This window comes from Arabidopsis lyrata, assembly GCF_000004255.2.
Source record: "Arabidopsis lyrata subsp. lyrata unplaced genomic scaffold ARALYscaffold_6, whole genome shotgun sequence".
NCBI classification, from domain to species: domain Eukaryota; kingdom Viridiplantae; phylum Streptophyta; class Magnoliopsida; order Brassicales; family Brassicaceae; genus Arabidopsis; species Arabidopsis lyrata.
In genome coordinates this window covers 8,306,620-8,333,337 of record NW_003302550.1, presented here as the reverse complement: position 1 = coordinate 8,333,337, position 26,718 = coordinate 8,306,620, and the positions used below count along the sequence as shown (strand labels likewise).

The window sequence follows — 26,718 nt, the reverse complement described above, 5'->3', positions numbered from 1 at the left end:
GCTCTCTGTTTTTCCTCGATGCAAAAAAGATGTGAGAGAACGGAGAAGCGCGTGGGGGACACGCGCCAGGTGAGGGTTTTTTCAAAATTATATGTTCAGGCGACCAAACTTGTTTGAAACGTTCTCCATATGTGGTTTGCCAGATTCTCATTAGACTCTGAGATCGATTCATATCTCTTAAACCCTAGAAGAAAATCGTTGAAGAATAAATGCATCACAAACCACTATCTTGTTATCGCACAAAAGAAAACGGTTGGTTTGGGCGACTTTAATTTGGTTTCATCTAGTTTCCGGTAGTATAGTAATCTTGTTTGGTCCCTAGCTAGTTTGGTACTAATTCACTCTTTTGTAACTAGGCTGGGAAAGTAATTGTGTCTTATAAAGACTTAGGTATATTTTTCTCATATAAGTAGAAAAAACAGTTAATTAAGTAAAAAAAAAATATGGTAATATATATGCATGCATTGTGATCTACAAACAATTGATAATTTTACGAAATTTTTAGCGTGACAAATCAGACCGTCGGATCTTAGAATAATCCAATGCTCGAATCGGAAGATAAAGATCCATATATAGACAAAAGCGGCTGGAGTATTACACAATTTATCGTTTCTTGATTCTTTTATCAAGAATCCGTCAAAAGTTTTTAAAACATTTATTTAATCAGATTTTTTAAAATCTCTTTTCCCAAGAGCCAAATCTTTACACAATAACCTTTAAGATAATTAAAAATCAAATTATTTTGTAATTTAAATGTAAAACATTTTCTATATTTTCTATACATTTTTAAAAACCGCTTATGATCTACAAAAAAACTATGAACTGGCTTGAGTCTAGAAGTTTTAAAGTACAATCAAGTTCCTTTTCCATAAACCATGTTAATTTAAGTGATCTCTGAACCATTGAAGAACAATCTTTTGTATAAAATTACTCGTAAACGGTAAACTAATTTCCACAACATCGGGACGTACTATTATAGGAGCTTACAAGTTCACCTTAATACAATGTAAATAGTTTAATAATTTTGTAGCTCATCTAACTAAAGGATTCTATGGTTAAAACCTTTATTATTTCCAGATTATGTATTTACTTTTCAAGATTTGGTATCAGACCTTCTTAAAGTCGCAGATGTTTAGAGCCATCGCACCCATGACTCCTTGGAAATACGATTCTTAATATAAGAGAAAACATATATTATTATAATCTCTAAGCTAACATAAATTATTGATCGAAAATACGATTTTCTTCAAACACAAACATTTTTAATTGTTTTTTTGCAAATGTTGATCAACAAGAGGTCGCTTCAAGATTTTCTCATTAAATTACAATTCTAAGTTTTCACTTTATGGCCATATATATATGGATTGATGTACATCAGTACATGCAACATTTACACGCATTTTACTCTCTCTTTGACCCTATACTATTCTTCTGTAGCTTGCAAAAATCTTATTGCCAAACAAATATTTTAGTTAAAATTTTAACAAAAAATATATATATATATTTTAGTTAAAATGGTGATAAAATCCCTGCATCTACAAGTTCAAGAGATGAGACAATCTTTCTTTGATGAGGTTAGTAAATTTCAAACTAATGCACACATATATATATATAAGCAACAATATACACAGCAATCCGGTTGATTTATGTTTAGAATTACTTGTTTTTATAAAAATATTCATTTCAGACATCAAACAATAAAACACAGATTTTCTGAGGAATTTCGTTTAATCTTTCAAAATAAATATTGATGCAGGGGTACCTCAATAGTCAGTATACTCAGCTTGAGGCCTTGGCGAAAGACACAAACCCTAACTTTATTATAGAAATAATAACTCTTTATTTCAGAGATTCCCCTAATGTAATTGCTTCTTTGGAACATGAATTGTGAGTTTTTTCCTATCTCTCTCCATATGAAATTTCGTTGATTATACATCATGGAAATATGGAATGCATCAACATTGAACTTATATAATGTAAGGAAACATAGTTCGAATGAAAAACCAGAGTAGATGCCATATTTTAAAAGAAAATAAAAGGGCCCAATTTCATGTAATTTGTTTTGCACTTTACTAGAAGGCCGCATAAATTTTGTTTGCCTAGGGGCATATAAAATGTTGGGCCTCACCTATATATATGAATGCTAAGAATTCTATTTAAATATATGGTTAATTTTGGCTAATGGTTGGTTGGTATTTAAAGTTTATGTTATATTTTTGAAACAGGGAGCGAGATCCAATAGAGGTACCCATGATTACCAAATGCATTCTTCAGTTAGAAAGCAGCAGCGCCAGGCTAGTTATAATATTTTTGTAATTTGGTTTGAATTATAGACAAGAATTTAACAATAATAAAATATAAAAATGCTGGTTTTTTTTTTTAATACAGCATCGGTGCTAGCAAAGTTTTTAAGGAACTTCAGAAGGCAAACACATCACTCAAAGCTAGCAACACAGAAGGGTATAAGTATAATCTTTTCATTTTTATTTTTTCATTTCCTTTACATAATTTTATTTCTGTATATAATACGTAATTGAGATATATAGGGAAATTAATGTTCTTTAACAAAAATACTGTAGATAATAATGAAAATGTTTGTTTTGCCATAATTTTTGACTTGTATACCTTAAAGAATAAAAGTAGCACTAGGTGATATTAAGAAAGAGCACAGTAAACTCCGCGCAAAGTTTGAGACTTATTTCCAGGTTTATAAAATTCCCAATTAATTCTTAATAACGTATGGTTTGTGTGCTCGAATTAAATCTGATTCTAGCTTCTTCACTGTGTTTGTCAGTTGATGAGACAAGCTGGCCCAACAGATGTAGCTGTGAATTCAAGCTGAAAATATGTAAGCCAGGGTAGTTTGGTTCGTACGACAAATATTCCATCTGCCCAAACCCAAGTTCCTACCATTGGTCGATATCAGTTGATAATTGTAATAATTTTCGAATGTTTTATTTGTTACCTTGTACTATGATCTCGAGTTTATTTTTATTAGAATCTATAAATTTTGTCTAAAAAATATATTGATGCAAGTCAAACCGTTTTTTATTGTCAAGCACACATTAATTAAAAGTTGACTCTATGATTGGTTGTCCAATTTGAATGAAAAGAGTTTACAAATGTAACTTCAGAAAACAATATTCTAAACAATTCGCCTTAAAATTACATAAACGAGAAATAGAAAAACTCGAAAAAAAAAAAAGAAGACACAAAGCAATTCAAACTCATATAGCAGATTGGAGAAAGCGGATAATTCTTCAAGAGACTACACAATCGAGACTAACTCTGTATAATCTGTTTCAAAAACCTGACAATCAATCCTTCTTAAAAATATATTCTTCATAGCCCATTTAAAAAACTTGGTTTAATGACATTAAGCATTACACATATTAATGGTTGCAATATTGTCATGGCATGTAAACAAATGATCAAATATCTTTCAAAAATATAGATCTTAACGCATATCGATCATGTTTCTCTAGTCTAATTGGTTTTTTGATTTTTTCAAGACCAATCGATCAAAAAGGAGGATCGATTGATCTGGTCCTCTCTAACTAAATTCGTGTTAACTAGAAAAATCGGACCGCTCGTTCTTCCCCTCTCTAGTTCAGATTAACGTTTTTTAAATCATTTTCAATCAAAACTTTATTTGAAAGTTCCTTTCCAACGAATGCACTAGATTTGATAACCAAAAAAAATCTAAGATTACATTTAACTTAATTAAAAATACTTAAGAAGAAACAAAGATACATACCGGTAAAAATACGACACGTCAAATTTATATCTATATAGTATAACATACATATAAATCTTGATAAAAAGTAAATGTTGAAAATAGAAAATTTAATTTAAAATATAAAAATACTTTTTTGAAAATAATATTAGTGAAATACATATCTAATCTACTAATTTATAAAAATATCACGTGGCGTTCGACAATATATGGGACAAAATTGTGAAGGATAAGATTTTCAAATTTATTAACTTTTATAATTACTCAGATAAACTAAAATTAATGCCACCAGCAATCCCCTATAATCAAATCTGAACCAAAAATAGGCTTTTTTCTTAAAATTTGTGTGAAAACATAAAATTTAAAGATGTTCTTATAGAAATAGGGGGATTTTGACTATAAATTAAAAGGACAAAATACTAATACAACCTGTAGACCCAAAAAAATAAAATATATATGCCCAAGTGTTCTTTCTGTAATTAACTTTTTTAAACACTAAAACATAAAGTCTATCCTTTAAATAAATATTTGACTTTTATCATCTGACTCCTTCGTTATTAGAGTCGACGTGACGGACATATAGGTAATTATATTTGTGTATATAAACCAGAAGTGTTCTGCAGATAATCATATCAAGTAACTATAATCATCTTTTGTATATTTTATTTCACAGACAAAATGGAAACCCCAAACGTCACCAGCCACACAAATCTTCTATCAAAGATAGACCTAGAAAAGCAAAGCCCTGCCCCCATTTTCCCGACAATCACTGAGCTTAAAACAGAAGCCAAGTCTCTCTTCTCCTTAGCCTTCCCGACAATACTTGCCGCCCTCATCCTCTACGCTCGCTCCGCCATCTCGATGCTCTTCCTCGGTCATCTCGGTGAACTAGAGCTCGCTGGTGGCTCCCTGGCCATTGCCTTTGCTAACATCACTGGCTACTCCGTTCTCGCAGGCCTTGCACTCGGTATGGACCCACTCTGTTCGCAAGCCTTTGGAGCCGGAAAACCAAAACTCCTCTCTCTAACTCTCCAACGAACCGTACTTTTCTTACTCACAAGTTCGGTAGTAATCGTCGCTCTATGGCTCAACCTGGGGAAGATCATGATCTATCTTCATCAAGATCCAAGTATCTCATCGTTGGCCCAAACATATATTCTCTGCTCTATTCCTGATTTGCTCACCAATTCGTTTCTTCACCCTCTTCGTATATACCTTAGAGCACAAGGTATCACAAGCCCTTTAACTCTCGCTACACTCGCTGGCACCATCTTCCACATACCCATGAACTTTTTCCTCGTTTCTTACCTCGGATGGGGTTTCATGGGAGTTTCAATGGCCGCAGCCGCTTCAAATCTTTTTGTTGTCATTTTCCTTGTGGCCCATGTTTGGATCGCAGGTCTACACCAGCCAACGTGGACCCGCCCCAGCTCCGAATGTTTCAAAGATTGGGGACCACTGGTAAGTCTAGCCATACCTAGCTGCGTCGGGGTATGCCTAGAGTGGTGGTGGTACGAGATCATGACCGTTCTATGTGGTTTGCTCATAAACCCTAGTACTCCTGTGGCAGCAATGGGCATTCTTATCCAAACGACGTCTTTGCTTTACATTTTCCCATCGTCTCTAGGGTTTGCGGTCTCCACCCGCGTTGGTAACGAACTTGGGTCAAACCGCCCAAACACGGCTAGGTTATCAGCCATAGTGGCGGTTTCCTTTGCTGGGGTAATGGGTATGACGGCCTCTGCGTTTGCTTGGGGCGTAAGCGACGTCTGGGGACGGATCTTCACAAACGACATTGATATCATCCAATTAACCGCAGCCGCGTTGCCGATTCTCGGGCTTTGCGAGCTCGGGAACTGCCCGCAAACAGTAGGTTGCGGGGTTGTAAGAGGCACCGCACGGCCGTCTAAGGCCGCGAACATAAACCTAGGAGCGTTTTACCTCGTTGGAACGCCTGTAGCCGTTGGGCTAACGTTTTGGGCCGCATATGGATTTTGCGGACTTTGGTTAGGTCTTTTCGCGGCCCAGATATGTTGTGCTGCCATGATGCTATATGTCGTGGCTACTACGGACTGGGAGAAAGAAGCAGATAGAGCCAGAAAGCTAACGTGCACTGAAGGCGTTGATGTGGTAATAACAACACAAACAAACGGAGACTTATCGGAACCATTAATTTACGTTGTCACTGTCGCTACTGACTGACATCAATCGATGTTTTGAGTTGTTTTATTTTATTATTGTGTTGTGAATGAATGATCGGTTTTTTTTGGGAAGGTATTGTGAGAATTTCGTATTTTTAAACGAGAAAGAAACCAAAAAGAATCGGATTCATAATTTTGATCCAAAGTAACTTTGTCCTAAGTATTTGTACTTCATGCTATTTTAGAGATTTGTTTTCTATATAATCGGTTAAATGGTATATTTTTGATTGCTCCAGAATTCGAATTCAAGTCCAAACCGAGTTGTGCAACATTTTTTCTGTTAAATTGTGCTTTCGTTATATAGATAGATAGAAGATGACTAAACATGTGTTGACACGTTATTTAGTTGATTTTGTGGTGTTATTGGTTTATTAATTTGTAAATCCATATAGAATTTGAAAATTTCTATTAATTATGAAATCAAGATATATGGATTTTGAAATAACATGTGTTTACCCATGGATTTGAATCTTTCTATTTTTCTCTTTCAATTCCATTCAATTCTATTTAAAACATAATTTGGATTCTCAAATCCAAAAACAAATGACTAAACGAATAACATATGATTTTAACTAGTATTTATAAATCATAGAACCAATAACACATGAATTTAATTAGGATTTTAAAATCAATGATTGAATAACAAATGATTTTTGTTTGGATTTCTAATTCCATATAAATCTATGAACCAATAACCTCTACTAAATTTAGTTTAATATTTTTATACATATAAGAATTTAAAATTTAAATTATTTGTGTTACTTTGATTTATTTAATATCATATATATCACACATATATGTTGTCAACAAGAAGCATATATAATGCAGCTTTCAATTTGTTAACACTAGCACAAACCATTAGACCACATGATTAGATAACACATTTAAATTAGTTTTTTTTAGCTATTATATAGTTTTATCAATTAATTTTAAAATGAAAAATGTTGTAATCCTATTGGTAAAAAATGTTGGAGTCACTTATTCTTTTCCATTGTCTAGCTAGAATGATGGCTGATCCGAGTTAGCCATAAGGTTACATATACAAAATTTACTAAATACAAAAGTAAATTCCATATAACAAATATGTTGGCTTATAACATTTGTAAAGATAATGTTTTATTTAGATAAAAAATTATCTATACCATAGATTAGTTTCATATTTCACACCAGTTTTGTTAATTTTATTATGTTTTTTAATTCATTTTAATTAGATCTGGACCCGCATGTCCGTGCGGGATAAATTTAATGAAACTGAAAATCTTAAAAGTTTTAAATTGAAGAATATTAAAAAATTATATGAAATGTGAAGTTTTGATTGATGTAAAGTAGTGTAAAAACTTTCTGTGTTTTATTGATAGTTTGGTTTAAATGGGTAAAATTATGCTTAGTGAAGAATTGTGTGTATAAGATCATCAACCTAACATGTTGTCCAAAAAAAAAGAAGAATTGTGTGTAAATGTTTTAAAAGAATTATGTGTTAACCATGGGAAAACACATGATAATTTTTTTATTTGTTGTAACAATAATTTTCTAAATTAATTTTTAAACTGATTATATTATTATATGGTCTGACACTATGTTTTTTAATGTAGTGGGCAATATTTTATGGGGTACTAATAAAGCCTTATTAGCCTAATATATATTTACTGATTTTTCAACATTACTATCTATACTATTAAATTGGACTGTGGTTTCCGAAAATATCTAACATTACCTTGCCAAATTAAATAAGTTAACATACATACAATTTCAAATTTTATTCCTTCCATCTATACTAATCATAATATTAGTATATTTTCTTAAGGAAATAGATTAAATCTAAAATATATAATGATATTAAATTGATTTTTTTGTTTCCGTAAATATCTCAAAATATATTACAAATTAAATAATTTTACATATATACAATTTTAAAATTAATAGTTAGATTTTTATAGAAACTACTTTAAAAGCTTTCCATAAATATTGGGTAGTTATTAATTTGTTGATTTTATTTAAACCACTTCAAACGATTTCCATAAATATCGGGTTGTTATTAGTTTGTTGATTTAATTTTGGATTTTTTATATAAAAAAAAACAAATATCAAATGTACACAAATATCTTTTTTCGATTATTTTTTTTTCCTTTTATAAATTCAAAAATACCAATGGCATTCCATGTAATATTCTACAACAAAAAAGGTTCTTTATTTTCTAGTGATTCCCAATTAATAGTATAGATTAAATATTTTTTGGGAAATTGTTAAAAATATCCCTTTTGGTGTGCCCATTTTCAAAAATGCCCCTTTTAGATGTCTATTTTAAAAAATGCCCCTTTTTAAATCTGAAATTTTTATAACGTTTTATTAGGTTTATAAGGTACTTATGAATTGTAACTACTACTTGAAGACTCGATCCAAGTATTTATAAGGTTTTATAAGGTGTTTTTAAAGGTTTTACAAGTTATTTTAAAGGATTTTTAAGGTTTTTCAAGGTTTTACAAGATATTTTAAAGGTTTTTAAAGGTATTTAAAATACATTTATAAGGTATTTATAAAGTGTTTATAAGATTTTAGATACATAGAAATGTAGTTTGTGTATGTTTTAATAATATTACATACATATTTGGGTAAATCTTATATTTTTAAGAGCATTTTTTATAAGGTTTTTAAAAAGGGGTATTTTTGAAAAGTGGCATTGAAAAAGTGGCATTTTTGCAAAAGCCTCATATTTTTTTAACATGTATATTATTTGATAACATTACAAGATCTCTATATCACTGTTTTGAATTTTGATCTCTTATTCATTAAATTTTTGCATAGTTTTAGTTAATTTTTGGTTATTGTTTTTCTTTAAAACAATTTTGTCAAATATACTTAATAATGAATATAAATATGCATAATATGTTGTATCATCATATTATACCTAGTCACTCGCAAATATAACAACTAGTTTTGGTTAATATAGATTACAGCCGCAGCATATTATATATTAGGCCTGGACATAATATCCGAACCCGAAGAACCGAACCGAACCCGATCCGAAAAATCCGACCCAAACCCGAACCCGAAGTTTTAAAATATTCGAACGGGTTCTAAACTTCACAACCCGAAAACCCGAACCCGAACCCGACCCGAACTCGAACCTGAACAAGTACCCAAACATACCCAAAATATAAGTACATAGTTATAATATATTAGTAATATTTATACTTGTAATAACCTACGTGCCTAAATTATTCGGATGTTAAGATATTTTCGGGTGTTTTAGCTACTTTGGGTTAGATATGGGTTAAAATACTTGGGTTTTATAGATTTTTTTGAGTATTTTTCAATACTTTGCATAGAATCGGATACAAAATTTCTAATATTTGGATACTTCGGGTAAACCCGAATCCGAACCCGAAATATCCGATCCGAACCTGACCCGAACCCGAAGTTTTAAAATACCCGAACGGATCTTAGTTTTCTAAATCTAAAAAACCCGAACCCGAAAAACCCGATCCGAACCCGACCCGAATATCCGAACGCCCAGGCCTATTATATATAGTATATGTGCTGCTTAGTTCTCCAGTCAGACTCTTAATTAGTGGTATAACTGCAACTCATAAATTTCTCTATTAAAAAAAATGGGTGAAAGAAGTTATTTAAATTCCAGTACTCAACAAGTAATTAAGCACAAAATTTTGCTTCTCAAAATATACGGGGACACCTATATTTTTTGGCTACCTAGTTTTAACATCAAATACAAGGAAAGAAAAGAAACGAGAAACGAGACTTAAGTATGGTTAATGTAGTAGTCTAGTAGATATACATCGACCATGAGATGTAGTTTCGTGTTGTTAACGAAAAATACATACAAATATATATATATATATATATATATATATATATATATGTTTTATCGATCTATATGGGTATCCTTATATGATAAAACTCTGATCAATTCCTGAATTTAAAATGTTCGTGTCAACGATAACTACATAATAATTTTTGTTATCAATGACGAGTCATTGTAATTATGTATATATTTTTTGGTAATTAAGGCTCTTGGAGTCATGTTTACTTGTTACATGGAATAGAAATTGTCTGAATAAACCTGTCTCTTTTCTTAGGAGTGTTAAGCCTCTTTTCACTTGATTTGGTCATTGTCCCCAAACATCCAAACATGTTTTAGAATATTTTATACGAGCCAATCCATGATGTTGTCTAAAGATCACCGCTGACTTTTTTTTTTTTTTTTACATTGGTTTGACTTTTTTAGTTGTTACGTTGTACATATTTGACTTTTTATATATTTCTAATATTATATATTAGAATTGCTCGCTCTCATGTATACAACAAATTACAAAATAGCTTACAGAGCAAAAATTATCAAATAATACCCAAGACGTATAGTTTTAGAAGCATTGTTCCCATAGATACAAATTTGTAATGTGTGAAATGATTGATCCTTTTCCTTTTTGAAGATTAGCCGATACTTTGGTTAAAGATTAGTACTAAAATATTTATTAGCATTTGTACGCCTCTTTTTTTGGGGGTCAAATAGCATTTGTACATTATTGGCATGTTCTAGGCTTTTAGTATACAGTTTACTTTTAACCAACGTAAAACTATTTAAAATTATGTTTCGACTTATGACTTTTCTCATCAAAGAGACGTGCTTTTCGATTGGAGTCATGTCCAGAAGACACTGAAGCATATGCTCATTTATACAAGTCCACGTATTTAGGCTTCGAATAGTGTTTTTGCTCTTACTTTTTCCAAAAATTGATCTTTTCTCCATCTTGTGTAATACAGATCTACGTGTTATATTTCAAAGTATGTACCGGTGAATCATGCTCTTGTGTTAAATTATTTTAAAATATTGTACATAATTGTCATACAAAACACTAAAAAAATTGTTACCGAAACGAAATGAATTGAATAAAGTTTTCGTAAAATAACTATAAAACGCTAAAAAATAAGTTTTATTAGATTAATCATGTTTTTTTTCTAAAATTATATTTTTAACACGCTAGTAGTATATATATATATATACCGGAATCACTTTTCCAAAACGTGGTATAAAAAGTAGAATCACGTTTTGAAAACGTTAACAAGTGGTATACCATTCATCCCTAATGTGTAATTTGATTACCATTTCATTTTTATGTATCTCCTAGTTTTTCCCTTCTTTTTTGTTTTTCTCATGAACCAGTAAAATATAGATGTGGTCGCGTACAATGTTTTGTGATAGACGTATTTGCTTTCGTATGTCGATATAAAAATTTGTTGACAACATTTTCGTCAAATCATATAAAACTATGCCTACTTATGACTATCTTTTTTTCATAGTAAAAATATAGTGCAAACCCTATCGTGTGTCCACCTCCTTGCACAAAACATATATATATGCTTGCTAAATAAAGAGTTCCATTCATACTTACTAAATTTTACCAGTTCTCTATCCTTCCTGCACATAGCATATACGTGCTATTTAACTAACTTTTAGCTCATGATTACTAAAAAAAATTCTAGCTGTCTATCTATACTTTGTTTGAGTATTTGGATTTTCATGTAAACACGAGGTCTTCCACCTCACGAAAAATGGGCAAACAAAATATAGATTCGAGAAATGAGAGAGCTATTGAGGAGGAGAAGAGAAACATAGGAAAGAGGTTTGTCGACACAGAGAGAGGGGCGTGGGAACGATAGTGAATGTAAAATGGATACTTTAGCCACCGTACTTGATAATCTCCGCAATAAACATAAGATTCGCATTAAGAGATCCAAATAAAGTTACCAAAATTTTACGAATCCTACACCAGAAACTTGACTGCGTCTGCAACAACTTCCTCGATAAAAAAGAGACCTAAGAGTTGACAAATAACTCACCATCCAACATTGAAAATTCTAGGATTTCTAGATCCACGGGTTCTTCTTCACTGATTTTGAACTCAATCCAGAGCTTGTTTTCTGAAAACACAACAAAAGCTACGTTAGTATATCTCGTCTCAACACAACAGTCGTGACAATCCCTCTTAGCTTCTAAACTCATTATTTCTCACTTGTGTACTGAGTCTACTGACTACTGAAGTCGACATTCAACAAATGCTAGTATGATTCAAATACGTAGACATCGAAGAGTAAAGGTTAAATGGGGTTTAATAATATGTAGGACAGTAGGAGGATTTTTGATTATTTTTCCATATTCTTTTCAGGTGCTTACCGATTTCAGTTTCTTTGTTCTACCACGAATCCTGTTCCTGGGAGGTTTCAGCTTGTATATCCGAACCATCCAATGGTGACTCGTGAAAACCTGATGACAAAACCAGTCACATTTACCAGAATCCAAGTGGAATCAATGCACCCCTGGTTTGTAGTAAAGAATTTAAATCTCACCTCTTCAAAATGTGTGAGCTTAAAATTCTTTTTCCCAATCTCCGTCCGCCTCACCCGATCATAACCTTTACCATCTGTCTTTACAAACCTGGAGAAAAACATTAAAAACTGAGCCTTGTAAACAGAGTTCGAGGTTACAATCACAGGAAATCATTATACCTGTAGTAAGAGAGCTTGTACATAAGGCAGTTCAACATTGTTGGAGTGGCCTCAGAATCAATCCGGTATTGCCCATCTCTCTTTGCAAAGCAATTATTAGGAAACCAGGTTCAGATTCAAAGTCTTCAAAATTATTGAGCCATCACAACTTGTTGCTAAGACCGAGAGAAACAAAACAAAAGAAAACCAAAAAGTACCAGATAATCAGCTTCCTTTATATGAGGAAAGACGCCGCCTCCAATACGAACCATCCACAGAAACTTGTTAATGTCATCACTTGGGTAACCAATAAGACCTGATGAAATGATGGTCCGATCAGAGAATATCCTTCAGAGATAATACATAAGATGACAATGTCATGAGCCAAACACATACCACCAAAGACAACAAGAACATATTTCACATCCAAGGAGTTGAAAATTTCCCACGCCGCCTTTTCTGAAGATGACATTGCAGTGCCAACAGTTGCAATGTGAGTATTATTCCAGGTGTTGTTGTCAACAATAACAGTTCTATTAGCCATAGCTGTCGTCTGATAACCATAGTCCCACCATGATGCCACCTACATGATTTTATTTTTGCAAACCAAACTCAGGCAACTTCATATATTAAAGACAGCTTATACCTCTACCAAAGGATGCTTAACTGGATCTAAAAACTGACTTGTTTTTGTCGAAAAAACTTACTTTATCATCCACATCAGTATTATGGCTTAACCATGCATAAGACTCTCTAAAATCATCAAAGACATGTAGGCCATCACGCGACTGAGATGTCAAAACTATTGATGGAGCTGAATATGCTTCCGCAGCTGCCCAAACACAATGGATCTACAAAACAAAGGTATGCATTTCGAAGTCTTATCATTTGAATTTTGTCGTCTAAACTAACTGTAAAGATGGGACCATAACTAACAACTCGAAGAAAGTCTGCATACCACATAGAATGCACCCAACATTATAAGGAGGAGAAGCGCAACAATAGAGGCTTCAAGAGGCAAAACAAGAGCCTTCTTCTTAATCTTAGACTTAACAGAAGGTTTATCAGCAGGTTCTCTCTCTTTCTTCTTGCCCTTTTTGGAAGACCGCTCTTTTACAATCTCTTCACCCTTGTCAGTCTTACCAGCAGAAGCATCATCTTTTGGGGCATTGTTCGTGGAAGTGTTGTCCTCTGCCTAACAGTCGAAACACAAACCATTTTTGTCCAGAACTTGGCAACACAGATGATTCATCAGAGAGAATAAAGTTGAGAGAGAAGCATACTTACATCATCTGTGGAATTAGACGATGCACCTAACTGGTATTTGATGGAACCCGTGAAAACATCAAAAGCTTGAGAGAGCGCAATCCCAGACATGATGCATGCTGCTGGAGCAAGCACGAGCATAAGACGAACCTAAGAGATCAAGAAGACAGGTAAATAAAGGGTTGAATAAAGAATTAGGCAACAGAAAGATGCAACGGCAATTCATAGACACACAACTCACCATAACTCCAGAAAAGTATACAGACATTACAATGTAAAGGACCACAAAAGAGCTGGCATCAGATAGAGGCGAAAAGCACGCCTACCAACAGAAGATAAGAAAAGAGGAAAGAATCAACACAAAATATATGGACAAAAAGTAATGTTATTCAGCACAAAATCTGACTAGTAACTACAATCAAAATTAACTCACAATGATGCCAGCAGGGACCAAGAAAGCCAAAACATTGATATCCATGAAATAAGATGGCCAAGTTGGAGGTTGATGTTCACTGACACTTGCAATAATTGGAATATACTTGCTTGCATAAGTTCTGGTGTATGAGAGATAAAACCAAGAAAAGAGTGTCAGATATGTTATAATTATAAAATGATACAGTAGGATTCCTGAAATGTGGACAAAGACATACTCGAAATTTGCGAAGAACTTAAATTGCTAGGAGAAATAAAGATTGAAATACTAGAACCACTCACGGATCAAGTAGACTCAAACTCCTACCACTCCATCCTCCTGTTGGACTTGAAGCCACCAATGCCACAAGAATTGCCACAACTATGAAACACACAACCCTGTAAAGAATAATGGAGCATAGATAAACATTTTACCCCATGACGCATAATCCAGAAAATCTAGAGGCTATCCCATCTGTACTAGCTATGTGCAGTTGGATCAGAAGCAGATAAACTCCTCTTATCAAGGTGTGGTAATCGTAGACATGTCAGAGAGAAACAGTATAAGAAAGCGTACATGCCGATAGACACAACAAGTGTCACAGCAACTTTGAACATTTTCGGAGAAAGAATGCCTTTGATGTAGTATACAAGAGCTACAACGTGGATGATGATGAAAACCTGCATAAGTTATCGATAAAATTTGCTTAACAAAAGTAGAAGTAAATCAAGAGAATAAGTAGTAGAAGATTCTGTCAACTTGCACAAACATTAAGTTTAAACCCAATATATCCATCTCTATGCACTTTCTTCGTATATATATTAACATATCTCAGAAGAGAAAACTTAGAAATTTAAAAAGGCTTCAATTTTTTTGGCTTAAATAACTCTACAAGCATCAACTAGTAAACTCGTGTCCACAAAATTATGCACCGAAAGGACTAATCCATGGTCAATTTAACACGCAAAATAATGAAGAGGCATACATTACAAAATAATGAAGAAAAAACTCACCAAAAACGAGGCAAAATGTTCAGAAGTCAAAACCGCATTGAAACCAACAACAGGCACCAATGCAGCTAACAGTGTGCCTAACACAACCTGCATACACATGCGCACACTAGGTGTCAATAACTTTCAGTATTATGTCATTTCAGCTATTTTTCAGCATCCTACGTGATATATACAACTACTGGTGTAGGTTGTTAAAATACTTTTTATCTGTCACCAGAAGGAAGAAGATTCTTACCAAAGGAGCATAGGCAATGTACAGTCGGGGAGAGTATCGCCCAGTTACAATGCACAAAAGCACGTGCATTGGTATCAGATTGATAATGAAGGTGTAACCTCCCCATGAACATACCTAATGATGGAGAAAAACAACTGAAAACTGAGCAGAAAATAATAGTGAAGAGGAAAAGGAGAAAAAAAATGGTGAATTATCCCAGGTCGTACCATGTAAAAGTATGCAAGGGCATTCAGGGTGGCATAAAATAAGGAACCTGTATTTAATGTCTGCATAAAATTCATGATAAGGATCACCGGAAAGAATAATTAACAAGAACTGGCGACTAACAAACAGATATTTACAAGAGAAAGTTTGATGTTGGTTGCTGAAGGAATTTTATTATACACACGCTCCAAAGGGTGAAAAAATCAAAACAACTTTACATGCCATTGGAGAAAACCCTAACCTTTATGTAAAGATAAAAAGTGAAGATCAAAGCAAAGATGGCAACAGCTTCATTGTCATAGCTACCAGCTACAGATCGGGATATATATGAGGGAACCTGCAAAGGTAACCATTTAGTAAAAAGAACTAACATTCTAAAGAATCGCAACAATAGAAATTTGTGGCGAATTCCAGTAAACGATGTAACAATGCTGAATAGAGTACATGCCATCAAATAACCAAGTGATAACCTATTAAAAATCATAGCCATGATGTTCTAGAAACTTAATGTTTGCTGTTCAGAGTTTTTCTAAAACATCAGTTGAAGAAAAATTTCACGTATACCAATTGACTATATTACCATGGCCAAAAGAGCAGCAGCTGCTAGTCCGGCACCGGAGCCCTTAACTTCCTGTTAGAATGCAAATAGGTACTTTTGATTAACTGGTTCTGAAATTTAGTAGAGAAATCATGTAAGACAAAAGACAAACCTTGGTCAAAAGGTAAGTTGCCCAGGATGCGAAAGCTGAAAATACAGGTGCAGTGAAGACACAAACAGTCTCTACTGACAGAGGAATGTTTAACGAATTCAAGACCCTGTGGCACATAGATATAAACAATTAAAATTCAAAACGGACCTGTATCAAATCATTGCTGAAAACGGTGAAACTACACTCACCACCAGATGGTTCCAGCAGTCAAAGTCAACCCAGGGTAAACAGTTCCTCCAATCACACGGCCAAGAGGATACCTAAAATCATATAAAATGAGTATAATGCTATTGAAGACAGTAATAGACCCAAATTTCTGATCCTCAAATTACCAAGTCCGATCATCAAACCAATTCCAGAACTCGTATATTCCATTCTTCGATAAGAACTGAAATAAACAAAAAATTAAAAGAAGAACTCGCCCATAAAGCTAAAATTGATATCCTGGAAATAAGAAAAGAGAGTGAACCTGAGTGACTCTATAATTGAAGTAAGGATCAAACTCATGAATCACGCTTTCATACTTTATAACCTGAAAAAAAAATCAATGAACGTTACCAAAAATAATCAAATTGAAAAGTATGAGATTTTGCTAAAATCCAACAAGAATTAGCCTCATCTGCAGAGTAGAGCGACGAATTACTGAATTTACTAGAGAAATAAAATTAACTAATACCAAGCATTCTTCCAATTGTCATATAAAGTGGAACAAGAATTGAATGAATAATTCAAAGTTAAGCCACTTAATATCACTCTACTGAGATATATGAACCACCACTACACCGAATAACAACAACAATCTGTTTCATTAACACAGAGACATTGGGGAAGATAGAAGCTACACCAATCAACCGCAAATCATGAGATCGGATCTAGAGTAGTCGGATCTAAACTAGACCGATCGGATCTAAAGCCTAACATATTGAAGAACACTGAAATGAATCAATCAAGCAGAAACAGCAGTGAACTCACAGAGAAGAGTCGGATCGAGAAAGCAAGGACACCAATGAGGACGAGGATCAGGACTGATAGAACGTTGCCGAAAGCATTCCTCATCGCAGTCGGGGTTCCCGGCTGTGGGCTCTCTAGAGCCGCCATTTTACGCGGCGGAAAGTGAGCTCTCCGGCTCGATGAATCGGATTAGAGAGAGTGAGGAGCAAGAACAGACACGACTTCAAGGCCGAAGGGTTTTTGGTCGCGAGGACTAACTATCTCCGGCAAAACTCTCTCTCACGGGAATTACATGTTAAGCTGCGGTAACTATGGTAAACAAACGACTGACCCAGCCTTCGTGGATTTAACACATGTCATGTGTTCATTCGCCACAAGTCATCTTAAGCTAGCCGGTTTTCTTGCGTCATGTAAAATAATCAATCAAATCAAACCGGTGAGACTGAGAGGAGTTGACTTTCCAAACCGATGAAATATCCGGTCAACCAAAAACCTCAATTCGAAATACCACGATTATTATAAGCATTTTCGGTTCAAATCGGTTTAGTATAAACATGTACGACCGGATTTTTCCGTACATATGATAGATACTTTGCGGCTAAACTCTCTAGAGAATGTGATTGCAGAAGTGCAGATCTGTATTTGTGAAATAACTTTTTTTTCTTTTATAACACCCTTGTACGGTTGTACCTTCTTTTATTCGGCAAATTTCTTCAGTTCATTAACAAAAGAGTACTTCTGTCGGAAAGAAAGATTAGAAGCCCAAAAGGCCAAAACTTGTAACAAGTTACCAAAAAGTAGTAAAATGTGTAACAGCAACTTTTCAATACTGAACAATCACATGATACTATAAAGATAAGAACGCCATGGGCAAAGTCAAAAATATGAATCAAAGTATTCAAATTAGTGTTGGTTGAAACTTGGAACAAAGACCACCTCAAACTCGGAGATTCCCTTTTACAGACACAGTCCACATACTGTTACAGACCAAAAACAAGTATCGGTTTACTTGCAAGGGAACACTAGAATTTCAAAACGTTTTGATAAATATCCATGACGAGAGCGATTTCATTAGCTCTTTTGCACTTCTTTATGATAAACACCAGACACATGTATATTTCGAGGAATCTGTGTTTTACCTGATTTCCTGAATTCGATGCCCATGCTCTCAAGTCTCAACCATGAGGAAGCAGACACTCATAAAAAAGCACGACAAGGAATATATCCATCTTTAAGCAAATAAGTTAGAATCTATTTGCTCCACATTCGGGAAGATTTGTCTGACCACAGCAACATAATCAGAAGACTTGGCCTGAGACGAGATAGACAACACAAAATGATAAACTCGAATGAGATATCGTTTAATTGCTTAATTCCTATTAACATCTTCTGAGCCAGAGAAATTGATCATTTATAGAGGACACTGGGTCTCACCCAAATAAATGAATTGACTGATGTAGAAAACTACAACCCAGTAGTGATACTCAAGTTCTGTTCTTATATGCATAATAAACTTTATAAGAAAACTAAGGTTTCTTATGCATTATCAAAAGATGAAGAAAAGATCTATCTAGATTACAATGTGCACTGAAGAAGACCAGCAGTGGGATCATATGTGTATCATTAAACTGACATTCCATATCAAAAAGCAAAACCAAGATAGTCCTAATAGATAGGAGATCCTACAATAATGAGTGATAAGACTTTGAAGAAAGGTGACTAAAGATAATGATTAAACTTACACAGGGGTTATTTTCGAGGTAGATAGTTGTAAGCTTCTCTTTAGATCCTGTAACAGCTTCTGTGATTGCCTCAAGTGATTCTATCTGGTTGTCATTAAGCCATAAATCTTCCAACCTATAGGTTAAGCTAAAGTCAGGATGGAGGAAAAAAATCACCAAAAGATAAAAATCGGTCTGAAGCAAGGGAAAGGTGAAATACTTTGTGAGGTTCTGAATGTCATCAACTGAAGTAAGCTTGTTGTTAGACACGTCCAATACCCGTAGGGTGACCAATGCATTCAAGCCTTCCATCTTGGAGATACCATTATGGCTCAAATATAACTCTTCAAGAGCAACACATTCCTGGGCAAATAATATTTCAAGCATCAGAAGAATAAAATGCTGGCATGAGGAATGAGTATATCTGCAAAAAGGTATACCTCAAATCCTTTCATAGAGGTCAATCGATTGCTCTGCAAGCTAATCTTTTTTATGCATTTGAGCCCACACAGGTTGACAACTTTGATACGGTTTCTTCCGAGCCATAATTCTTCTAATTTTGTGAAGTTTTCCAGATTTTCCATTACCTGAAACCTCAATGCTTTCAACTTCATTGCTGAAGCACTGTAAAGCGAATAAAAAATATCGAAGAGGAGGGACAAACCCGCAATCTATTAGACCCCAGTTCAAGAATCTGCAAGTTGTGTAAGTGTTCGATCTCCACAATCTTGTTAACTTCATTTTTAGACACATAGAGTTCCTTCAGTGTGCTAGATGCCTTGGATGTTCCTTCCAACGAAGTGATTTCATTGAAAGATATGTCGAAAACCAAAAGCTTCGTGAATATGTTGATATCTGGTACTTTTGCGAGCTTGTTGTCTCTGAGAATCAGCTCCTGCATAAATTAAAGCAAGAAACACTCTTCTTTATCCACTGCACACAAAAATTATAGGGCCTCTCAGACTATAAATGCCAATTTTCAATTCTAGTGAAAATTAAAGATAAAATATGTATCCATACAACAAGAAATACAAAATGAAATTATCCAAAATCAAATGGTTCCACGGCCAACAACGTAATCACATGCCTAAAATGCATATTGACTTATTTCACCATTTACAAAATCACTCCTAAGATTCAAAAGGAAAATCAGAGAGTGGAGAATCACCTCGAGATCGGACAAGGCGTCCCAGTGAGACAACGGTTCGACGGCGGAATCATCAATTAGGTTCTGGCGAAGAGAAAGCTTCTTGAGCGTCGAGAGCTGAGCGATCCTCGAGTCCAATCCCGACAAACGGTTCGCCGTTAGGTCCAGCTCAATCAGGGTCGGCAGTAACTCCACCGTATCGAGACTGTGGAGCTGATAGCTAGTGAGATCGAGAACATTACTCGAATCGCCGATCTCTTCCAATGGCTCGTCTTCCTTCTCACTGTTCATGGCTTTTGGTTCAAGCTCGCGATGACGACAAACGAGCTTTGTGGGAGCTAGTCTAAAGCGAATTTCCCTTATATTAAAACGTTACCGTTTTCGGCACACTTGAAACTTTGTTGCCGGTAGGGTTGCTATGGGCTGAAAGCCCATGATTAGGCCCATCTTCAGGTCGAAATTAGAACAAAATTATGACTCAATCTATATATATAATTGGGAGATTTTTCTCCCCATCTAGGGTATCCACATCAGCATCCATGTCATCATAATTTATTTTTTTGAAGGCTCCACCTATTTCATTTATTAAAACAAAAAAAATTAAACTAAAACTAATTCACACATTAAATAAAAATAATAATTGACAAAAATTAATGAAATATTATGAAAAAACGAAAAAAATAAATATACAATATGAAAATTTTGAATAGAGATTGAATAAATATTAATTAGATCATTATATTTTAACATATAATGAGTAAATATTTTTAAATAGTTAGAGATACGAAAAAAGAAACTTATCATATATTTTAATGGTACAAAATTTATTTTTTAAGAGTTACAATTATTTAGTAGAGTAAAGAAAATAAGAGTTAAAAAACCAAATATAAAGGTTTTTATTTAAAATAGAAAGCAATTCATTTCTGAAAAATAGACATTTAAAATTTGAGTACCGATTAAAAAATAAAAAGAATTTAGAACATATTATTATTTATAATTATAATATAATATATATTAGTATATTTTCTATATTATTAATTTTTTCTAAATTAAAAAGTGAATACCTAAAAAAGAAAAACTAAATATTAATTAGTGTTTAGAAAATTAACATAGATTGAAAAAAATTAAGGTGATTTGCAATAATAAAAAAAACTATCATGAACATCACAAATAAAAATAAAATAATCTTATCGAGTATTAAAACTGTGTAATAATAATATTTGAGAATGCTATTTGGAAATTAGAATAGTAATGGTAGATAGAAGAGTTTTTCATTAGAAATAAAAAGGATTTTGTTTTTTTTTTAAAATAAATGTATTTTAAAATTAGAATAATTTTTATGAGTTCGTAAGTGTCACATTAAGAATACTTTCTAGAATCATAATATACGTTAAATTATATATGTAGAAAGAGATTTTTGTATTTTTCAAATGGTCAAGATAAAGTGCAAAATTTCACGTTGAAATCCTATGTTTACGAATAGGAATGAGTCTATGAAATCTATTTTCTATAAAGCAATTTTAGATGCACCAAAACATGGTAAAAAAAAGCTTTATGATAAACATCTCCTCAGATTTCTGTTCACTTTAATAAAAAGATCATGAAACTTATAAAAAAAAAATTGAGTATCGAATGATATGAAGGAGAAAATAGAAATGATCTAAGGAGAAAAGAGAGTAGATGTTGGGAGACGACGAGTGAATCATAGAAGATAACGAAAAATATTATAGTGAAAAATGTGAGAAACGTTTTACTACTTTGGAGAAACTTTATATCTTACTCATATTTAAACATGAAACTTTTGAATTGAGATTGGAGAAATATAAAATTAGATAATTATATCTTAACATATAATGCGTAATTATTTTTAAATAGTTAGAGATAAGAAAACGGAAACTTATCATATATTTTAATGGAACAACAATCACTTTTAAGAATTACAATTATTTAGTAAAATAAAGAAAATAAGAATTAATAAATACCAAATCTATATATATATAATGGGAGAGTTCTCTCTCCATCTAAGGTGTCCACATCAACATTCATGTCATCACATTTTATTATTTTGGTAGGATCCATATATCTTATTTATTAAGAAAAAAATATTAAAATAAATTAATTCACATACTTTATATTATTACCCTCCATTTAAAAAAAATTACAAAAAAATTAAATATGAAAAAACGGAAAAACAAATATAAAACAGATAATGAATAATTATATCTTACTCATATTTAAACATGAAACTTTTGAATTGAGATTGGAGAAATATAAAATAAGATAATTATATCTTAACATATAATGCGTAATTATTTTTAAATAGTTAGTGATAAGAAAACAGAAACTTATCATATATTTTAATGGAACAACAATCACTTTTAAGAATTACAATTATTTAGTACAATAAAGAAAATAAGAGTTAATAAATACCAAATTTAAAGGTTCTTACTTAATAAAAAAAGTAATTTATTTCTAAAAAAAATATTAAAATTTGAGAATATATTTGTTAAGGTTAAAATATCAATTCCTTATACCGGTTAAAAAATAAGAAGGATTGAGTACATATTATTGTTTATAATTATAATATAATATAAATAGTTAAATTAAGAAATTTGTCTATATTATTAATGTTTTCTTAATTAAAACGTGGAGGATAAAAAATGAATACCTAAGAAGAAAAACTAAATAGTAATCAGTGTTTAGGAAATTAACATAGAATGAAAAAAATTAAGGTGATTTGAAATAAAACAAAGACCTATGTTTTAGTAATGGTATATTGCAGAGTTTAATAAAACTGTGTAATAATAATCTAATCGAGTAATAAAATTGTGTAATAATAATATTTGAGAATGCTATTTGGAAATTAGAATATTAATGGTATATTGAAGAGTTTTTTAATTAGAAAGAAGAATGATATTTTTTTTTTTAAATAAACGTATTTTAAAATTAGAATAACCGGATTGAGGACGAACGGCGAGGTAGACAATGATTGTGGTTCATTTACTCTTACTTTGTTTTGTTATTTCAGTTCCCCTGTTTTTGTTTTACTCTGTTTCTAGCACACTCTTTATTTGTTTCAATATTAAGACGACAAAAAAAAAATAGAATAACTTATGATTTCGTAATTTACATATTTTAGAAAAAATCAACACTAAGAATACTATCTAGAATCATAATATACGTCAAATTATGTATGTGAAAAAAGAATTTTATATCTTTCAAACAGTAAAGATAAATGAAAAATTTGACGTTAAAATCCGATGTTTGTGAATAGCAATGAGTTTATATATGAGATTTGTTGTATACAAAACAATTTTACATCCACCAAAACATGGTCAAAAAAACCTTATGACAAAACATTTCATAAAATTTTCTGATGTTCATTTTAATAAAAAGATTATGCAACTTATAAAAAAAGAATTGAGTATTCAAAGATAGGAAGGAGAAATGATATACGATATATCTTGAGAACTAATTCACAATCGAGTATATTATATATGAGTCAATATAAGGCGAAAAGAGAGTAAATATCGGGAAACAACGAGTGAATCATAGAAGATAACGAAAGAAATTGTAATGAAACGTGTGAATTTTTTTTTACTATATTGGAAAGATAATGCACATGAATAAAGTAAAAAATATTAAAATTCAAATGATTAGATTTATACTCAAAGATTCGCATTGATAAAAAAAAAAAAAAATCCAGCGCAACGCGCGGATACATAATCTAGTATTTACAAAGGTAGAGTCAACTTTATAGCTAAATTCATACTCATACAACAAAGAAGAAACAAGCACATTAAATCTAAACTTTTCACCATCAGTATATCATCTACGCTTTACTTGAAACACTCTGTTATACCAAATAGAATGCAAAACCATATGAAACAGATCGTATTTCTCAGGTTTAGCATGCCACAGAAAGTGCCTTTGCGCTTTTCTCACCGCCATTTGCATCTTCACGTATTTCTCTTCTGGTATCGACGACAAGATATCTTTCAACCTCGGGATGTCTTTCTCCGCAACAATGACTGAGAACGCACTCCAGTCAAGAACTTCAAAGAAAGGCGGCACAAAGTTGTCGGATATAATCACAGGGACACACTCATAGAAAATCGATTCAACCACCCTTGGGCTGTTGACCTCGTACCCTTTAGGACAAATGCAGTACTTGCTGCTTTTCATCTGCTCGATGTAATTCATCTTGCTCGCCACACCAAATGGCATTCGCCCGAAGATTTTCATGTCCGGGTCTTTGTCTTTCCAATGCTGCAGTAGAATCTGACGCAAGTAACCGTGCATGCTTCCAGCATAGAAAGCCAGGGTCCGCCTCTGAGACGGCGGTTTTCCACCCAAATCACGAAGCGGATTTTTGGCAGCTCGGACGTATGTTTCAGGGAGTGAGATGTCTCTTCCAATTTTAAAGCCTGCGGTTACGTCTGCATTGCATAGAGCTTTAATGCAATGCTCCATGTGGTGCCTAGTCTCATATGGTGCCTGTTTAGTGAAGCCAAATTCAACATGGAATATTGTTACCCACTGACGAAATGATTAATTCAATTTGAAGAACTGAAAGAGATGCCTACCCAATCATGACAAGCAACAAGAAAATGATCGGCTCCATCGGTTCTATTGAAGAAAGGGTACTTGGAACTGATGTGCTCTGTATATTCCTTAAGAAACTGGCGCAGATTAGTTCGGTTGTGAGAATTACGCACATAAAGTGTGTATTCTAGCATCCGTGCACTAAATGGCATATAGTACAAGTGAGCCTTTCTTGGGTCCTTTACAGTGTATTGCTTGTTTCCTTCCATCAATTTCATGAACCATCCCTCTGATGCATACAATCCCTTGAGTATCGGAGTATGGAAAATAGGGCGGTTTCCTTCCTTATATACATAAACCTTGAGTATCCGTTCCATAAGTTCGTAACTCCTGAGGCGTATAACTGAATCAGGTATGTCAAGATTACCTTTTATAAGAAGACACTACCAAACAGAACAAATTTGTGAACTAAACATATACAAATATGAACTCAGGCTTTCTTTTCCTTTTTACTTGCTTCACAATACTAACTTCAAACAGAAAATGATCTCAACTTAGGACCATATGATGCACATTTTACAGTAAGAGTAGTGCTAAACTTTCATCTACATAGGACTAACGACACTACTGAGTATTCATAAATTCGTGTAATACCATTACTCTTTTTCATTAACAAGCAACCCTAATTTAGAATTAGGTCTAAGTTCTGCACTTTTACCTCTTAAACATGGAAACATTGCGGAATATTGGAGGGTAGAGTTGCCGTTCACTTGTTGCAACTGGAGGAGCATTCTCTATCTCCTTCCTTGCAGTCAATATCTCCTCATCTCTCCTAGAAGACCAACGTGGTCGCTACATTGGAAGCAGTAGTTCTCTCAATTGCATTATAACTAAAGTTCCACAAGTAAAAAGAATAAAAAAGACAGCTGCACACATACCATCGCGCGTGAAGTTCTACGGTGCCTTGCTAAAATCCGATTCATCTCATCTATTGTTGTCACAGATTTTGGTGGAAGATCACACCGCATTTTCTTCTTCTTACTCACTTTCCTAGAAACAAGCAAGGAACTATTTCCAAATGCAGAACCAGCTATGGAGGAGCCTGCACTTGACATAGAGCTCTTCAAATTCTTCTGACTTTGAACCGATACATTTTGCACCTGATGGCCATTATTACTGGTTGAAACAATCTCATTTTGCATTACAGTCTTCTCTGTAGGAAAAAGACTATCACTGCTTCCAGCAACTTCTTTGATGATGATACTGTCTTTTGCATCTTCAAAGCTCTCAAAATCAACATTTCCAACAAACCCTTCTTCATCATCTTCCGACTCATTCCTTAGACCAAAATCTGAAACATTCCCATTTTTCTCCAAGACATGAATCCCCGAGCCTGCAGAATCCTCAGAAAAGTTAACCGCAAGTGTGTTTCGCGATGGAGTCATCAACGCATTGTTCTCATTGGGAAGTTTCAGTCTTCTACCATCAGGCAAAAGATATCTTAAGGCGTCACCATATGAAAGTAACAACAAGATATAAGTAAAGGCCATAATCCCAACCAAAATAGCCCATTTCCTCTTTCCACTTCGTGAATGTTTTCGGAGCTCAGATCTAATAATCTCCATGAGAGGAATTACACAGATTCAAACCCAAAAGACATTCAAGTTCAAGTATTTAACAACAAGCTTCAAAAACTTATTCTGCCGACACATTCACGAAAAAAAAAAAAATGGAAAGACATAATTTCCAACGATCTCGATCTTAATTTGGAAACCGAAAACATTCGTTGCTCAATTCAGAGTAAATTGAAACCCTTGAAGTGGAAAAGACATGGAGATGATGGAGTTGAAGAGACACCGACGGAAGAATCTTCAAAACAACTCCGACCAAAGTGAAGTGTCTGTATTTGGTGTTGGTCTTCTTCTCTTTGACGACCTTTGACTAATTTGGTGAACTCCACTGATAAAACAAACCGAACCAAAATTCACAGATCTGAATAATAAACCGAGTTGTTGAAAAAACTATACCGAACTGAATAAACCGAATTTTTGTAACCGGTTTCCTAAGCTGAACCAA

At 33.4% G+C, this 26,718-nt stretch overlaps 5 protein-coding genes across 7 annotated transcripts; 2 read left to right on the top strand and 3 right to left on the bottom strand.

The window, feature by feature from the left end:
• The first annotated feature begins 842 nt into the window (after window positions 1–842).
• LOC9310028 (pseudo histidine-containing phosphotransfer protein 2) lies at window positions 843–3,085 on the top strand. Of its 2 annotated transcripts, XM_021023411.1 has the most exons (6): window positions 843–1,574; window positions 1,757–1,887; window positions 2,226–2,294; window positions 2,389–2,460; window positions 2,633–2,705; window positions 2,795–3,085. In XM_021023411.1, the coding sequence occupies exons 1-6, from the start codon at window positions 1,515–1,517 to the stop codon at window positions 2,840–2,842; spliced, it is 453 nt and encodes a 150-aa protein (XP_020879070.1). In that variant the 5' UTR covers window positions 843–1,514; the 3' UTR covers window positions 2,843–3,085. The 2 variants fall into 2 exon arrangements, with proteins under 2 accessions (XP_020879070.1, XP_020879071.1); XM_021023412.1 differs by lacking the exon at window positions 1,757–1,887 and having other exon boundaries at window positions 2,226–2,320.
• Window positions 3,086–4,039: 954 nt separating this feature from the next.
• Window positions 4,040–6,136, top strand: LOC9307970 (protein DETOXIFICATION 52). The gene is made up of 2 exons (XM_002873914.2): window positions 4,040–4,319; window positions 4,410–6,136. The coding sequence occupies exon 2, from the start codon at window positions 4,415–4,417 to the stop codon at window positions 5,936–5,938; it is 1,524 nt and encodes a 507-aa protein (XP_002873960.1). The 5' UTR covers window positions 4,040–4,319; window positions 4,410–4,414; the 3' UTR covers window positions 5,939–6,136.
• A 5,477-nt stretch (window positions 6,137–11,613) lies between these two features.
• On the bottom strand, window positions 11,614–17,712 carry LOC9307969 (dolichyl-diphosphooligosaccharide--protein glycosyltransferase subunit STT3A). Its single transcript, XM_021021404.1, has 23 exons — window positions 17,251–17,712; window positions 16,748–16,810; window positions 16,611–16,666; window positions 16,467–16,538; window positions 16,279–16,384; window positions 16,149–16,199; window positions 15,810–15,905; window positions 15,571–15,630; window positions 15,365–15,478; window positions 15,130–15,216; window positions 14,693–14,796; window positions 14,419–14,514; window positions 14,138–14,258; window positions 13,946–14,026; window positions 13,726–13,854; window positions 13,397–13,633; window positions 13,146–13,289; window positions 12,835–13,021; window positions 12,657–12,754; window positions 12,460–12,539; window positions 12,301–12,388; window positions 12,128–12,217; window positions 11,614–11,874 (listed from the first exon to the last, which is right to left on the bottom strand). Exons 1-23 carry the CDS (start codon window positions 17,374–17,376, stop codon window positions 11,821–11,823), a joined length of 2,340 nt encoding a protein of 779 aa, XP_020877063.1. The 5' UTR covers window positions 17,377–17,712; the 3' UTR covers window positions 11,614–11,820.
• A 267-nt stretch (window positions 17,713–17,979) lies between these two features.
• Window positions 17,980–20,460, bottom strand: LOC9307968 (protein phosphatase 1 regulatory subunit pprA). 2 transcript variants are annotated; one of them, XR_002331136.1, is made up of 7 exons: window positions 20,119–20,437; window positions 19,615–19,845; window positions 19,391–19,537; window positions 19,171–19,313; window positions 18,972–19,086; window positions 18,369–18,541; window positions 18,139–18,206 (listed from the first exon to the last, which is right to left on the bottom strand). XR_002331136.1 is itself a non-coding variant. In XM_021021405.1 (6 exons), the coding sequence occupies exons 1-6, from the start codon at window positions 20,386–20,388 to the stop codon at window positions 18,461–18,463; spliced, it is 987 nt and encodes a 328-aa protein (XP_020877064.1). In that variant the 5' UTR covers window positions 20,389–20,460; the 3' UTR covers window positions 17,980–18,460. The 2 variants fall into 2 exon arrangements, 1 of the variants encoding a protein (XP_020877064.1); XM_021021405.1 differs by having other exon boundaries at window positions 17,980–18,541; window positions 20,119–20,460.
• A 3,325-nt stretch (window positions 20,461–23,785) lies between these two features.
• On the bottom strand, window positions 23,786–26,567 carry LOC9310027 (probable glycosyltransferase At3g07620). Its single transcript, XM_021021364.1, has 4 exons — window positions 25,581–26,567; window positions 25,361–25,494; window positions 24,684–25,032; window positions 23,786–24,594 (listed from the first exon to the last, which is right to left on the bottom strand). Exons 1-4 carry the CDS (start codon window positions 26,265–26,267, stop codon window positions 23,926–23,928), a joined length of 1,839 nt encoding a protein of 612 aa, XP_020877023.1. The 5' UTR covers window positions 26,268–26,567; the 3' UTR covers window positions 23,786–23,925.
• Window positions 26,568–26,718: the final 151 nt, after the last annotated feature.

Bases quoted from the DNA above. Each gene is read 5' to 3' on its own strand.
- LOC9307969 (XM_021021404.1), bottom strand. From the start codon at position 17,376: ATGGCGGCTCTAGAGAGCCCACAGCCGGGAACCCCGACTGCGATGAGG. The intron at 14,797-15,129 runs GTGAGTTTTTTC...TAACTTATGCAG, and splicing joins AACATTTTGCCTCGTTTTTG to GTTTTCATCATCATCCACGT. The intron at 12,389-12,459 runs GTATAATGATTT...GTTTTTCTCCAG, and splicing joins TACAAGCTCTCTTACTACAG to GTTTGTAAAGACAGATGGTA.
- LOC9310027 (XM_021021364.1), bottom strand. From the start codon at position 26,267: ATGGAGATTATTAGATCTGAGCTCCGAAAACATTCACGAAGTGGAAAG. The intron at 25,495-25,580 runs GTATGTGTGCAG...CTTCCAATGTAG, and splicing joins GTAGAACTTCACGCGCGATG to CGACCACGTTGGTCTTCTAG. The intron at 24,595-24,683 runs GTAGGCATCTCT...TTCACTAAACAG, and splicing joins TTGTTGCTTGTCATGATTGG to GCACCATATGAGACTAGGCA.
- LOC9307968 (XM_021021405.1), bottom strand. From the start codon at position 20,388: ATGAACAGTGAGAAGGAAGACGAGCCATTGGAAGAGATCGGCGATTCG. The intron at 19,087-19,170 runs GTATTTCACCTT...CTTAACCTATAG, and splicing joins GACATTCAGAACCTCACAAA to GTTGGAAGATTTATGGCTTA. The intron at 18,542-18,971 runs GTAAGTTTAATC...ATCTCGTCTCAG, and splicing joins ACCTCGAAAATAACCCCTGT to GCCAAGTCTTCTGATTATGT.
- LOC9307970 (XM_002873914.2), top strand. From the start codon at position 4,415: ATGGAAACCCCAAACGTCACCAGCCACACAAATCTTCTATCAAAGATA.
- LOC9310028 (XM_021023411.1), top strand. From the start codon at position 1,515: ATGGTGATAAAATCCCTGCATCTACAAGTTCAAGAGATGAGACAATCT. The intron at 1,575-1,756 runs GTTAGTAAATTT...ATATTGATGCAG, and splicing joins GACAATCTTTCTTTGATGAG to GGGTACCTCAATAGTCAGTA. The intron at 2,295-2,388 runs GCTAGTTATAAT...TTTTTAATACAG, and splicing joins TTAGAAAGCAGCAGCGCCAG to CATCGGTGCTAGCAAAGTTT.